Source organism: Aythya ferina (assembly GCF_964211825.1).
Source record: "Aythya ferina genome assembly, chromosome: 1".
NCBI classification, from domain to species: domain Eukaryota; kingdom Metazoa; phylum Chordata; class Aves; order Anseriformes; family Anatidae; genus Aythya; species Aythya ferina.
In genome coordinates this window covers 93,152,206-93,164,917 of record NC_140296.1, presented here as the reverse complement: position 1 = coordinate 93,164,917, position 12,712 = coordinate 93,152,206, and the positions used below count along the sequence as shown (strand labels likewise).

At 39.5% G+C, this 12,712-nt stretch overlaps 1 protein-coding gene and 1 long non-coding RNA gene across 2 annotated transcripts in view; one reads left to right on the top strand and one right to left on the bottom strand.

Moving 5' to 3' along the window:
• Positions 1 to 12,463, top strand: part of BACE2 (beta-secretase 2) — a gene marked incomplete at its 5' end in the record, with an annotated part of 47,097 nt that extends 34,634 nt beyond the window's left edge. The window contains 3 exon segments of the mRNA XM_084511627.1: positions 3,574 to 3,723; positions 4,938 to 5,106; positions 11,140 to 12,463. Of these exon segments, the coding sequence (XP_084367753.1) occupies positions 3,574 to 3,723; positions 4,938 to 5,106; positions 11,140 to 11,393 (573 nt within the window). The 3' untranslated portion in view covers positions 11,394 to 12,463.
• Positions 6,389 to 11,129, bottom strand: LOC311432984. The gene is made up of 2 exons (XR_014690464.1): positions 7,590 to 11,129; positions 6,389 to 7,545 (listed from the first exon to the last, which is right to left on the bottom strand). It is a non-coding gene; the product is annotated as an uncharacterized lncRNA (long non-coding RNA).
• Positions 12,464 to 12,712: the final 249 nt, after the last annotated feature.

Here is a 12,712-nt window from a genome sequence, read left to right as displayed (position 1 = left end):
TTAACTCTGCTTGAAATGTTAACTTCCTATTAAGTGATCGCATGATCTTTGAAAGGAGTGTCATCTTTGCTATCTGCCAGGTAAGTCAGGAGGTCTCTGACTTGAGAGAAGAACTTTTCCTGGTGTACTCCTATTATTAAATAAAAAATGATGGATGGTCTTTGATGGAGGGAGAAGAGGGAAAGAGAGGTGAGAATAAGTCCAAATACAGGCAAGAGGCACATGTATAAAAATGCATCAGAAACAGTGTGGAGACTGAGTATATTGCTCTAAATGTTTCAGAAATATGGACTTAATCCTTGTCTTTCCAATGCATAGTATTAAGGGTACAAAAATCAGTCCTTTCATTCAAAACACAGTGTTTATAAAGTAAAAGAACCTGCTACTGCAAGCAGTTGATTTCCAAATATAAATCTTATTGTTGTTTAGAATGGATGCCATTCATAAGGATTGTTCATACCAAGAAAGCTGCTTTTGAACTTCATTATTTATGTTTAAAAGTATCTTTCTTTGGAAATAGAGTGGGCTTTAGAAGTAGGGCAAGGGCATGGCGGACTTATTTCAGCATAGAGTAACTGGAGCAGTGTTTTCTGGTTAACAAAAGCTATTCATAATTTTTGTTTGAATACGATTAACAGCATTGAGAAGGTTAAAGCTGAAGAATAAATCTCAGATATTTCAATGTCAACAAGTTTCATATTTTTATCCTGGCTTCAGGAATGGACAGTGCTAGGATGGACAAATCATGGTAAATGCAGTAAGCAGGCTGTTGGCCAGTTGACCAAAAGGCAGGGTATTTGCCTGTACACTGATAGTTCAAGACTGAGACCCTTTGCCTGACTGAGAGCAGAGATTTGGCCTGAGGAGTTCTTCACTGCCAATACATGTCCAATATCTGAAATAAATATATGAATTATCTTATGTAGCTCTATCTCCCTGATTGAAAAGTTCTACTCTTTTCAAAGCACTTAAATATTGACTGGGAAAATTGCTGCCAATGGGTGGAGAATGGAACCCCAGAGCTCTTGTAATAAGGGTACACATCCTCCTGTGAAGTGATTACAGTGGTCTAGATTCCTCCCCGATGTTGGTCGGGAGGGCATTTGACCAAGAGCCCTCCACATGCCAAATAGTCAACTGATCAATAAAATATTAGAAGGGAACCACTCACTCATTTCACCTCATGATTTTTATTCATTCTGTTAAAAATTCATTCTCTTCTAGGGTTTCTTTTTAGTCTCAAGGACCTTGTACTCCTTTCCCTCTACACACACCAGAAGTTATTTTCACAGCTCTAAACAAAGGAGATATAGTCTATTAAATAAGAAAATAATTACAAGATGTAAGGATTAGCTTCTGGCATTGTAAGAGCAATGGTAGCAAAATGGATACTTTCAGCAGTTATACCATGGCATCACAAATGCACTCTTAGTGCCCTGTGCATCAGGCAGGCTATGTATCACTGAAATGTAAAATCATCTGCTGTAGTCAGACATACTGCTCTGACCATAGGTGAACCAGGTTAACAAGTTCCTGCTCCTAGCTGTTTCTTACAAGCTTCCCAGCAAGATGTTATTGCCCCCTCAGGTATGTTGGCATAACTGCACGTGTAGTGTTCCTTTATTCAGCTCCATTTAAAAAAAAAAAAAAAAAAGTCTGTGGGCTTTCTGCTCTTTGATGGTGTAGATTGTTTTTTTAAACCCCACTTAAATGGACTGAATTCTTTTATGGGGCAGCTACAGATACAGTTTGATGATGGCAGGTGTGAAGTGTAGAGGTGAGCCACTGAGGAGTGGCGGCTACTGCACCTCACTGAGCTGAAGTCAGAACAGCATGTCTCCTCACACAGTCAAAGTAATGCTAAGTTGTTAAGCTAGAGAAGGGAAGGCTCACATACACTTAAAATCTTTATTTTAGTAACCTTTTGGGTATCATAAAGCCAAATCCTTCCCAACGCATTTGTTCAGCATACGTAAGTAAGGCAAAGAAATGCCTTGTAATAAGCAGCCTTACTGGGAAATCAAAGTAGGTGCTTAAAATAGAGCACTTGATAGATTTTGTCTGTCTGGTCTGGGTGCTACCTGGAAGCTCTTCTCGCATCACAAGCTTTGCTTTCCAATAGGAAATGGAAAGAGAGGAGAACTGTGTTTTAACAGGTGTGACCTGAGACTTGGCCATGACGGGTAGAGCATTTCTGTCCTATGCCAAGAGACTTACTGAAGTGTGCATTGAGAGTTAAGTGTAAAACCAGGCTGTTTGTGGCTGTAAGTCTCATTCTGTGTTTATATGAGAGTATGCTTTTTAGCCCAAGAAGCACCTGGAAGTATAAGGCCTCTAATACAGCCTTAATGAATGTTTTTTTAATTGGCAAGGATGTGGGAGGGTGCGAACACTTGTCACTTGTAAAATGCCATATAGCTAATGTATGAGATGCTGTTTGCAAAACAATCAATATCACAGATAATTACAAATGAGGATGTTAGAAAGACTGGATTCCGCCTTTCTTCTGCACCTGAGCTGCTTGGCTCTACAATGTCAGGACAAGATACTGCCTTATATGTTGCTTCACAGGGGAGTCAGAGCCAAGCCAGCATGAAGCATTGCATGCAAGTAATGAAGTGTTTTCCTCTGATCTGGCAGTACATCAACTTTGTGTGTTTTAGGCAGTATGCACTTCAGGCAAGATTTCTGTCTTAGGGGAAGAAGCTCTGTAGGGGTTTAATGTGTTCACTTTGATAGTGTCAAGGATACGTTAAGAAACACTGTTAATCAACCTTATTTCAAAAGCATGTCAAGTTATACTGGTAGTTGGTAGAAGGGCAGCAAGAGAGACAGAGGGATGTGTTTCTTTTCATTGACCAACAGACCTTGATTCCCTTGGATGCTAGGGGATTTTGGCTTATCCCTTGGCTTCAAAACCCTGAAGTTCATAGAATCACAGAATATCTGAGTTGGAAGGGTCCCACAAGGATCATCAAGTCCAGCTCCTGGCTCCACACAGGACCACCCGAAAATCAGATCATGTGTCTGAGAGCCTTGCCCAAACGCTTCTTGAACTCTGGCAGGCTCGGTGCTGTGACCACTGCCCTGGGCAGCCTGTCCCAGTGCCCGACCACCCTCTGGGTGCAGAACCTTTCCCTAACCTCCAGCCTGACCCTCCCCTGTCCCAGCTCCATGCCGTCCCCTCGGGTTCTGTCGCTGTCCCCAGAGAGCAGAGCTCAGCGCCTGCCCCTCCGCTCCCCTTGTGAGGGAGCTGCAGGCCGCCATGAGGCCTCCCCTCAGCCTGCTCTGCTTGGGGCTGAGCAAACCAAGGGACCTCAGCTGCTCCTCACACATCTTGCCTTCCAGACTTTTCACCATCCTTGTAGCCCTCCTTTGACATTTTTATGTCTTCAAGTTAAGTTGACTACAAAACAATGTGTAGGAGGAATGGAAGCAGCTCATTAAACATTCATGTAGTTTGTATTTTGCTTTGTGTTTTTAAAAACTATCTTCTTTAAATTGTTTGTGTTGGGGCAGAGCTATCAAAATCTATCAAAATGTATGTAATCTGTATGCATCATTTTTTCATAGGTACAAGAATTCTCTTCTGGTTTCTGGACTGGTACACAGCTTGCTTGCTGGGATAAAACTGAAAGACCCTGGTCCTTATTTCCCAAACTCTCCATTTACATGAGGGATGAGAACTCCAGCAGGTCATTTCGCATCTCTATCCTGCCACAGGTCTCATCTTTCTTTGTTTATTCAGTTACACATTTATTCTTACTATTGTAATGCATATACTCTTAAAAAGTAGAAACTATTTGTAGCAGTAACAGAAAAATAATTTATTGCATGTGAGGGAATTTAATGATTTTTTTTTAGATCAAAATTTAAAAGGGAAAAATGACAAAGAAACATGCGTATTAGAAAAGACTCAACACCTAACGCCAAAAAAAGAAAAAAAAAAGTTTCCTTGAGTTGAGTCCATGCAGCTGAAAATGAATTTTTCAAATTGTCAGGAAAAATATGCAAGTTTTGTTTTGTTTTCTTGAGCATTAGCTGTATTAGATATTGATACAGAATGTCGCTACTCATTTTGATCTTCTCATTTTGGGGGAAGCAAATTGATTTGTTTTTCATGGCATTCTGAGTTGGAGCACTTCTCCTGAAAATGACACTCTTGGCAAGGAGCCTGTATGATCTCTTTGCCAGTTCATATTACTTGTTTGGTTTATCTTTTATTAATATTCCATGCCAGCTTTTGGAATGTAATGTTGTGCCACTTTCATTTTGCTCTCTGGCTTTTTTTTCCCCTATATAGGTTGCAATACAGCCTCATATACTCTAAGATTACTAATACAACCTAATACCTCTGGGGATGGTCAGGAGCAAAGGGGAGAATGAACCTTTTAAGTACATTTTAACTTGAAATATAGTAAAGCCTCACGATAAGCTTTTTCTGTATTGATCATGTAGCATGTCAATCTTTCATCTTCCCTGAGGATACAAGGGGTAAAATGTGACTTGAATTTTTGAATCTGGAAACATCTAGATGACACTGAAGAGAATGCTCTGAGTCAATTGTATCCTGATAATGTTTTTTAAATAATAGTTTTTTTCTCTAATTCAAGTTAACATTCCAAGTTCTTTCTTACCTATCCCCCCTTATGGAACATACAATAAAAAATGGTTTCTGTGAATTTGCTGGTGCTCTTCATGTATTGAATGATTATGTTCAAATTGAATCATAGACTTCCAAGAGCTTTACCTCTTACCTGCACGTAAGCACTTTGACTAAATTTAAATTATATACAGAAGTCTGTTTGATCCTATTAATTCTTGATTACCAGTGGAGTTTGTGTGCTTGATTGTAAAAAAAGGTCTGGACTGTCATCTTGTAAATACTGTGTGTGGTGTTGCTTCTTACACTTTTTTTTTTTTTTTTTTTTTAATAGCTTTATATTCAACCCATCCTTGGAATAGGAGAGAACTTGCAGTGCTACCGATTTGGGATCTCTTCATCTGCGAATGCCCTGGTTATTGGTGCTACAGTCATGGAAGGCTTCTACGTAATATTTGACAGAGCTCAGAGGAGAGTGGGCTTTGCAGTGAGTCCATGTGCAGGTAAGAGAAATACTGTTCAGGACTGCTAAGTTAGGAAACACCTGCTACTCTCAAAAAAACATCCTTGTCCCTTACATGATGCGAGACAGTGTGGTTACCAATGAAGTGTGAGGGCAATATTTTTGAGCAATCCTATGGCATTCAGATTTTAAGGGGAGAAAAAAAAAAACAACACACAAAGACTGTATTGCACACAACAGTCTTTTGGTATGAAGTAAATCATTAGCTTTGGATATCTTAGCTGCATTCTTCCCACTGAGAGGATATTCTTTCTAAGATGTCTGTGTGTGCAGTTTCCCCAGTACAGTTGGGGAAAGAGAATCCTTATTTTTAATGCAGCTTTATTTATGTAGTCTTGTTCTAATTTTCATGTAAATGGATTCTTAACTAATTTTTGCATTGTGATGTGAAGTACTTTACTCACGTTTTTCTCTAAATTGTGCCTTTTCAGCCCTTCAGAAATGCTCAAGGCAAAGATGAAAATGGGACTCAAATTAAGACTCGTGATGTTTGTGTTAGTTCTAAACAAATAGTTTTCTTGGTGTAAATAGAAAACCATTAACATTTTCATTAGCTGCTGAAGAAATTTGAAGAGAAGCACTGATAATTTTAAGATGATTTCACAGTGCTGGTTAACTTTCTTGCTTTTCCATGATTCATCTTATCTCACTAAGGGTAGCTAAAGACAAATACAAATTTTGGTGTATCCTCTCCTTTCTGATGAGACATTGCCTTGGTACTGCAAGAACATACAAACTGCAGAGTAGGGAAAGGCTGCGTACCCATATGGAAGTTACTATCCCAAACAGAGGTGGTCTATGCCCAGAAAAAACATTGTAGCATCTATTATCTGCTTGAGAAATGGAGTGTGACTGATTGTGCTACTTTACTCCCCAGTATTTATGATAGGGAAGGTAAGGGCAGTAAGTACCTGAGTGCTTAATGCAACTAGGTAATTGAGGGGTAAAAAAGACAGACACTAGGTAGTTTGAGTTATAGTTCTAGGGCATTCTAAAAGCCTTTTTTTTTTCCCCTTTTAATTTCTCCATTGTTAATGGGTTCAAATTGTTGTCTTTGAGCTTGCTGAGCAAAAAATAAAATAAAAAAAATCCAGACATAGATGCAGGTTGCTTAATGAAGACCTCTGTGAGAGATCCTGCAGTGACAAAAGACATTTTGAATGCATCTGGAAGGAGGGTGTAACTAGACAAATACTACAGGCCAGGTTTTCCTGCCTGTCACATTTCTGTTTGCTTTCTGACTGCAATTTTAGCAAGCCTAGAGCTGCCTCCTGTTCCTGTCATGCTGCAGTCATTAATGGAGAGGAGAAGGGGCATTTTGACACAACATACTGACTGACATCAGGTTGGCAGGGCACTTTAGCCTGCTGGTGCTCATAAGAAATGCTTTGAGAGCACGTCTACATTGAGAAAAATGGTCAGGGAACCATAATAGTACCTTAATGCTAATATTGCTAAACAGAAACACGGAGTTTGGCCACTGCATGTAGATCTGCCAACCTCCTCTAGAGCAGAAGAACTGAGCTTGCTGACTAGAAATATGAATCCACATGAGCTTGGACACATCATGACCCCTGGCTGGTGTTAGATTGCATTTAATTATTGTTTCTTTGTCCATGTTTCATGCACATGTCTAACCTAACATCATGGGAACTTAGCTTCTTGAGTAATCAGGTGATACAAACCACTGACTGAGACAAGATAAACCGATATGTCAGACTTCATTCACATGGGGCAGATGACTTTCTGGATGTGCCAGTTATTTCTGAATTCACTTCTTCACAGCTTGTGGTTTCCATATTTAACACTGCTTTCATCAGAAAACCACAACTGTGAGTGGTTGTGCACTGAGTGGTGAGCAGTCAGTGCAGGGTGAGGGGTTAAGCTGCCTAACTGGCTTCCTGCGGAGGCCAGCCATGTCCTTCATAGCAACTATATTAATGTAATTTATTTGGATCTTTTTAGTCTGTTAGCAGGCATAAATTAAATTGAATTACTGGCAGCATAAATCATCAAAAATAGAGAAATATAAAGGACTTTTTGGTGGGGTTGTGCTTCTTTGTATTCACTTGTACTTTCTTGTTTACAGTCGTATGTTACCAATAAAGTTAAGCCTATCTTTTTGTAAGGTACTAAACAGGTATGTGCTGAATTTAAAAATGGCAGAAACAGAAAATAAGGCTAAAGCCCTTAACTTCATTGAACTCCAAGTTTCTGTTGAGACTTGTTTTGAGATGAGAAATTACTTACTATTCAGTTCTCCTTCCTTTGATTTCATTCTCCAGGATGTACCCCCCCCCCCAAAAAAAAAAAAAAAATGCGATGAAAGTTAGTTAGAAAGCAGTGGGAAGCTAATCGATTGTGGCAGGAAAATTTGCTTTTTCCTCAATTAGGTGAAGCCCTATAGGACTTATTCCACCTGTTAATTATTTCCTTTTATTTATTTATTTATTTATTTATTACCTGTTAATTATTCCGAATCGTTTCAAGTTGTCTGTTTTTAATTTCAGAGATATCCTAGTATTTAAAGGATGAGTAGGAAAAGTTTGGGGTCAGGCCCATTCCTGAGACCAGATGTTCAGATCACCATGTTAAGTGATGCAACCTAATGGTACTTCAGCATCAAGTAGGACTACACCCCTTGCTATTTTTGTAGTAAACGAGAAAATCACAGAAGCAAGGCTTGAGTGTTTGAAGAGAAGAATTGCACCAAGCACTGCAATCATAAGTGACTTCTACACTAAACTGTGATGAGGCAGAATGCACCCTCACCAATTTTTTAAGCCCTAAACTTGGAAGAACAGCTGTCATGGTGAATAACAGAGCTTCAAGCCATAAAGGTCATAGTAACATGGAGGACTGAGCAGCTGAAACCTCATGAGGTTCAATGAAAAAAAGAACTGTGGAGTTCTGCGTCGTGACAAGAGAACCCTCTTGCATGAGAACCATCTGGGAAGGGGCTGGCTGAAGAGCAGCCCTGCAGAAATAGAGCTGGGAGTTATGGTGGGCGCCAAGTTGAATGCATGAAGGCTAAATGCAAGTGAAACCATGTAACAAAGGGCAACATCCACTAGTTAGATTCAGAGATTTGAGTTCAACGTTAGGAAATCCTTCTTCAGAAGGAAAGAAGTACAGCACTGAAACAGGAAACGCATTGCCCAGATTGATCATGGGTTCTCTGTCCTCGAGGTTAAGCAATTGGCTGGTCATAGCTGTAGCTGACTTGATCAAGTGATAGTAACAGTCATGCTCTGTATAGGAGGCTGGACGATGTAATCTCCAACGGTCCCTTCCAGGCAGCATTCTACTATTCTGTGCTATACTCGATCTAACTTTAGGTTTGCTTCCTTTCCAAGGTAGTAAGAAAGAGTGTTTGACCCTTTCAACTTTGAGCTATACACAGATGTTATAAAATAGATTTTTTCCAGAGGTGCCATTTTTGTCCTGTAATCATCAATAACATAGAAAATCCCATTTGTTTTCAAGGTCAAGAAATTACTGTAAGTAGCTAGAACCAAGTATTCTAAAAAAGAAAATGCCAAAATATCCTATTATCTAATGTATGATAGGTTAAGTATGGGACTTGATTTATATTAAGGGTTTGTTTGAACAATTTAGACTAATTTCACCTTTTTTATTTCCTTTCAATTTCCCTGGGGGTAGAAGAGGGTGAAGGAAAAGTTTTCTTTTTGGATGGAAGAAAGTGGAGGCTATGCTGCTATCAAGCATTCTCAAAATGTAATTTACAATGTCAGCCACTATGGCAACAAGTTTGTATTGCCTTTTTTAATAACAGTAGTTATTGTACTCAAGCCAAATAATGAGTAATTAGGGACTGTTTATTTTCAAAGCTATCTACAAGATGGAAAATTGTACTGCTTTTTTTTTTCTTCTTCTTCAAAATACTGAATTCCTAAATAGTAATAATTATGCCTTGCATTTTATATCAGTATTATATGTGGCTTAGTTTGGTTTTCCTGAAGGACTTAATAGAGACAGAGTAAATGGTGGGGGACTGACAGGGAGTGAAACATCTCCACGAAATAATTGCATGGCAGAAAAAATGTAATACTGGGACTACAAATGGAACAGATTTCAGTTTTGTTTCTGCCACAGACCTTCGAGGCAGTCTTTTGCAACTCTGTCCATTCCTGTGCAGTTCCCTCACCATACCTGTGCAACAGCAGTGCCTTGGCAAAGATGTATTGATGATACAGGATACACAGTCTGATGAGTTGAGATACACATGTTTGGTACTCACCAATGTCAGGATGCTTCTGGGTACAACCTTAGGTTTCACCCAGCACACTTTAACAGCGCCATGCCACTAAAGACTTCCCACACTTGCAGCAGGAGAAAGGGTTGGTTCAGTGAATGATCCCACAGACAATTCCTGGCTTTGGCATTAGTTTGTTATGACAGGTGTGTTTTCCATCAGATCAGTGAGCTGCTCTGACTGTCCTTGCAACCTACCCATCACTAACATCAACACAAAAGAGGCAGCGAGGGCAAGCAGGACTGCCCCCTTCAGCAGCACCCTACCGTTAAGTTGAATTAATTCTAATGAGACTTAAACCTTTATATAATATGAGGTCATGGGAGGCCGGGGACTGAATACCAGATCTCTCCATTTCCTTCCAAAGCGTATTTCATGCCAATCTCTTTAACTGTGCTTCCAGGAAATTTGTTGAAATATCTCTATGTAAATATGAGATACTGTTTACAGTATCTCATTTACTGGTCACTCATGATTTCGCATGAGCATGCGTGTGTGTAAAATGAACAAGAAATGAAGCAGGAAGCTTAAAACCGAGGACTTTATAAGAAATACACAAATGTGTCTTGGAGTATCTGACTAGAAAAGTGAATACAACCATTTGGAAAATTTTCTAAAATGCACAGGCTAACTGTGCTCCTGGTCCCCCTAAGCAAGCTAAAAGACACATCCTTCCCCAGCCACAGACCTGCAGGTATGAAATGCTCCGAATATTTTGTTGCCCTAGGCAACTCCCTTGCTCTGCCTTTACAATACACGTAGCCCTGTCCACAACTCAGGGGAACTTTGCTGTGCTTGCCATGGTTACTGTGACAACCATGGGCAGCATAACCTTTTTCAGTAAATACTGGTTTAACAAGTACTGGCTTGTGATGGTAATGAAACAAGTCACACAGCCTGTGATGTTACCAAGATGTGTGGCTGTTCAAAAACAGCTTCCAAGGCATCCCTTCATGCTTCTTGATTTATTTTTTTCTCATCCATTTTTGAGTTGCTTGGTTAGCTTCTCCCTGCCTGTTTACAGCACTGCTCCTTCATGTCCCAGCTCATCACTACTGATATTGAGCATCCCCTCCAACATTCCCCTTTCCTCTGCGTCTGTTACTGAGCCATCCCTGCTTTACCTCCTCTTCCTTCTAAATTTTCATCTCAGCAGTACCAGTCACAAGGCTAATGTTGCTGGTTTCTGCCCAGTGCCTTGTGCTTAGGATATGGCCCTCTAAGGTACCTGTGAAGCTAAAGAACCTGCATGCTGCTCTCCCTAAGACCTTGGGAGGTAGCTAACATAGAAGATCTAAGAATCCTCTGAGGTGTTCTTGCAAACGCCAGAAACAACAAAAGCTCCCCATACCCTGAACTACTCCAGTGTATTGGTAATGTAGAATTTTTAAGCTTCATTAAGTTGATGCTTCTGAAATGTTAGTTCAGAAAGAAAAGGTGATCCAGTGACTGGGGCTTTTAAATTGGGTTGTGGGACACATGAGTTAAATTTCTGCTCTCTCATTGACAGCCTATGTAGATGTGGAAGTGTTATGGTCTCCATATACCTCAGATTTCCGTTTCATAAACATGGAGTACTAGCATTTTTTTTCAATAAGAAACAGATTAAAAATAAGTATGCTGAGATGCATGATGATGGAGGGAGAGGGGTATATAGTTATTTAGGATAGATCTGCTGTTGTTTGCTTTTAAATGGTGTCTTACAGACTTAATGTTTCTCATTTTGTAATTTCTCAGAAGTCGATGGCTCTCCAGTATCTGAGATTGAAGGTCCCTTCACAACAGAAGATGTTGCAAGCAACTGTGTTTCTGTCATTTCTTTCCATGAACCAGTGTTGTGGATTGCCTCCTATGCTCTCATGAGCCTGTGTGGGATTATCCTCCTTGCACTGATCATCCTGCTGCTTATTCCACCACGTTGTCAGCATCGCTACACTGACAACGACGTGGTCAATGATGAGTCCTCCTTAGTGCGACACCGATGGAAATGAGAACCTCAGTTGTGAAACCTGGGACTTCAACAGAATGAAGAGCAAAGTACTTTGCCAACAGGAAGAAGCCAATGCCTCAGTCCTTTTTACATCCATTACAAATTGCTGTGGAAATCCCTCCCAATATCATAACTTTTTACGCTTTATTTTCTAACACTGATTCTGAACCAAAGCACTGTTAACCACCTCATAAGTGCTACGGTACTGGATTTGCTACTGCAGTACAAAGAGCCTTTATGCTCTCAGTAGTACCTTCTTTTTAAAAAAAAAAAGAGAAAGAAAAAAAACAACACCATAATGTTCTTCCACTATCTGAACAAAATTGTCCATTCTTCTTTCACAACAAAGGAGCTGTTAGTATTTTCTAACTAATCAAACCCTGACTGTAAAAAAAAAAAAAAAAAAAAAAAAAAAAAAAAAAAAAAGGAAAACGAGAGAAAAAAAATAATAACCTTTCTTACTAATCATATTAAATGAATACTGCTTTGTGTTTACATCATTTTGAAGCTGTGCTTACGGTGCGGGCAAAAGAGAAAGGTCAGACATATGCAGCAGTAAAGCAAATGAGGTCAAGAAGAAATGTCAGTTTGGGTTTTCATTCCTCAGAATTACTGCTGCCACTTGAGAGGGTCACCATTCCTGAGCGTCATTGCAAAATAGCTTGAGGAGGTAAAAACTGGGAAACAAACTTGTTCAGCCTTAGTGTAAAACAAGACTACCTCTCTTAATTTTACAAGGATGCTACCACTGGTAAGCATGTGACTTAGAACTGGTCTTTAAACACAGGATGTCCAAATGTAACTCCTGTGCTTCTAAGTAGTTGATTTTATAGAAATTAATACTTCATAACTTTCCACTTTGCTGCATAAAAAAGCCTTTCAGTTTTCCCCCTAATGTGGGGGTTTGTGTGGTTGTTTGTTTGTTTTGTTTTAATTTAGGATGAGTGATATTTAGTTAAGGCTGGATTGCAAACATATAGACATTATAGTCCTAAAGTCCACGTTCTGTCATCTCTTTTCCTATTTCTAGGAATGCATAACAAAAATAAAACAACAAAATGAGAAAGACAATGATTTTCTTTTCTGAGCTCAGCAACATATAAGTTCAAGTGAAAAGTATGTCTTCATGGACAGACTGTGAAGTGAAAGCCTTAATGCTGGCTTGTATTTAAACATGAGCAACGGTGGGAGGCTTTTTGTTTAGCTCCAGTGGTGTGTCAGTCAAATGAAAAGTCTATGTACTGACTGACTGAAAACACATGCAGTGAGACTGAAAAATATGAAGGGAAAGAGAAGGAAGGAAAGTATTTGCCAGACCTC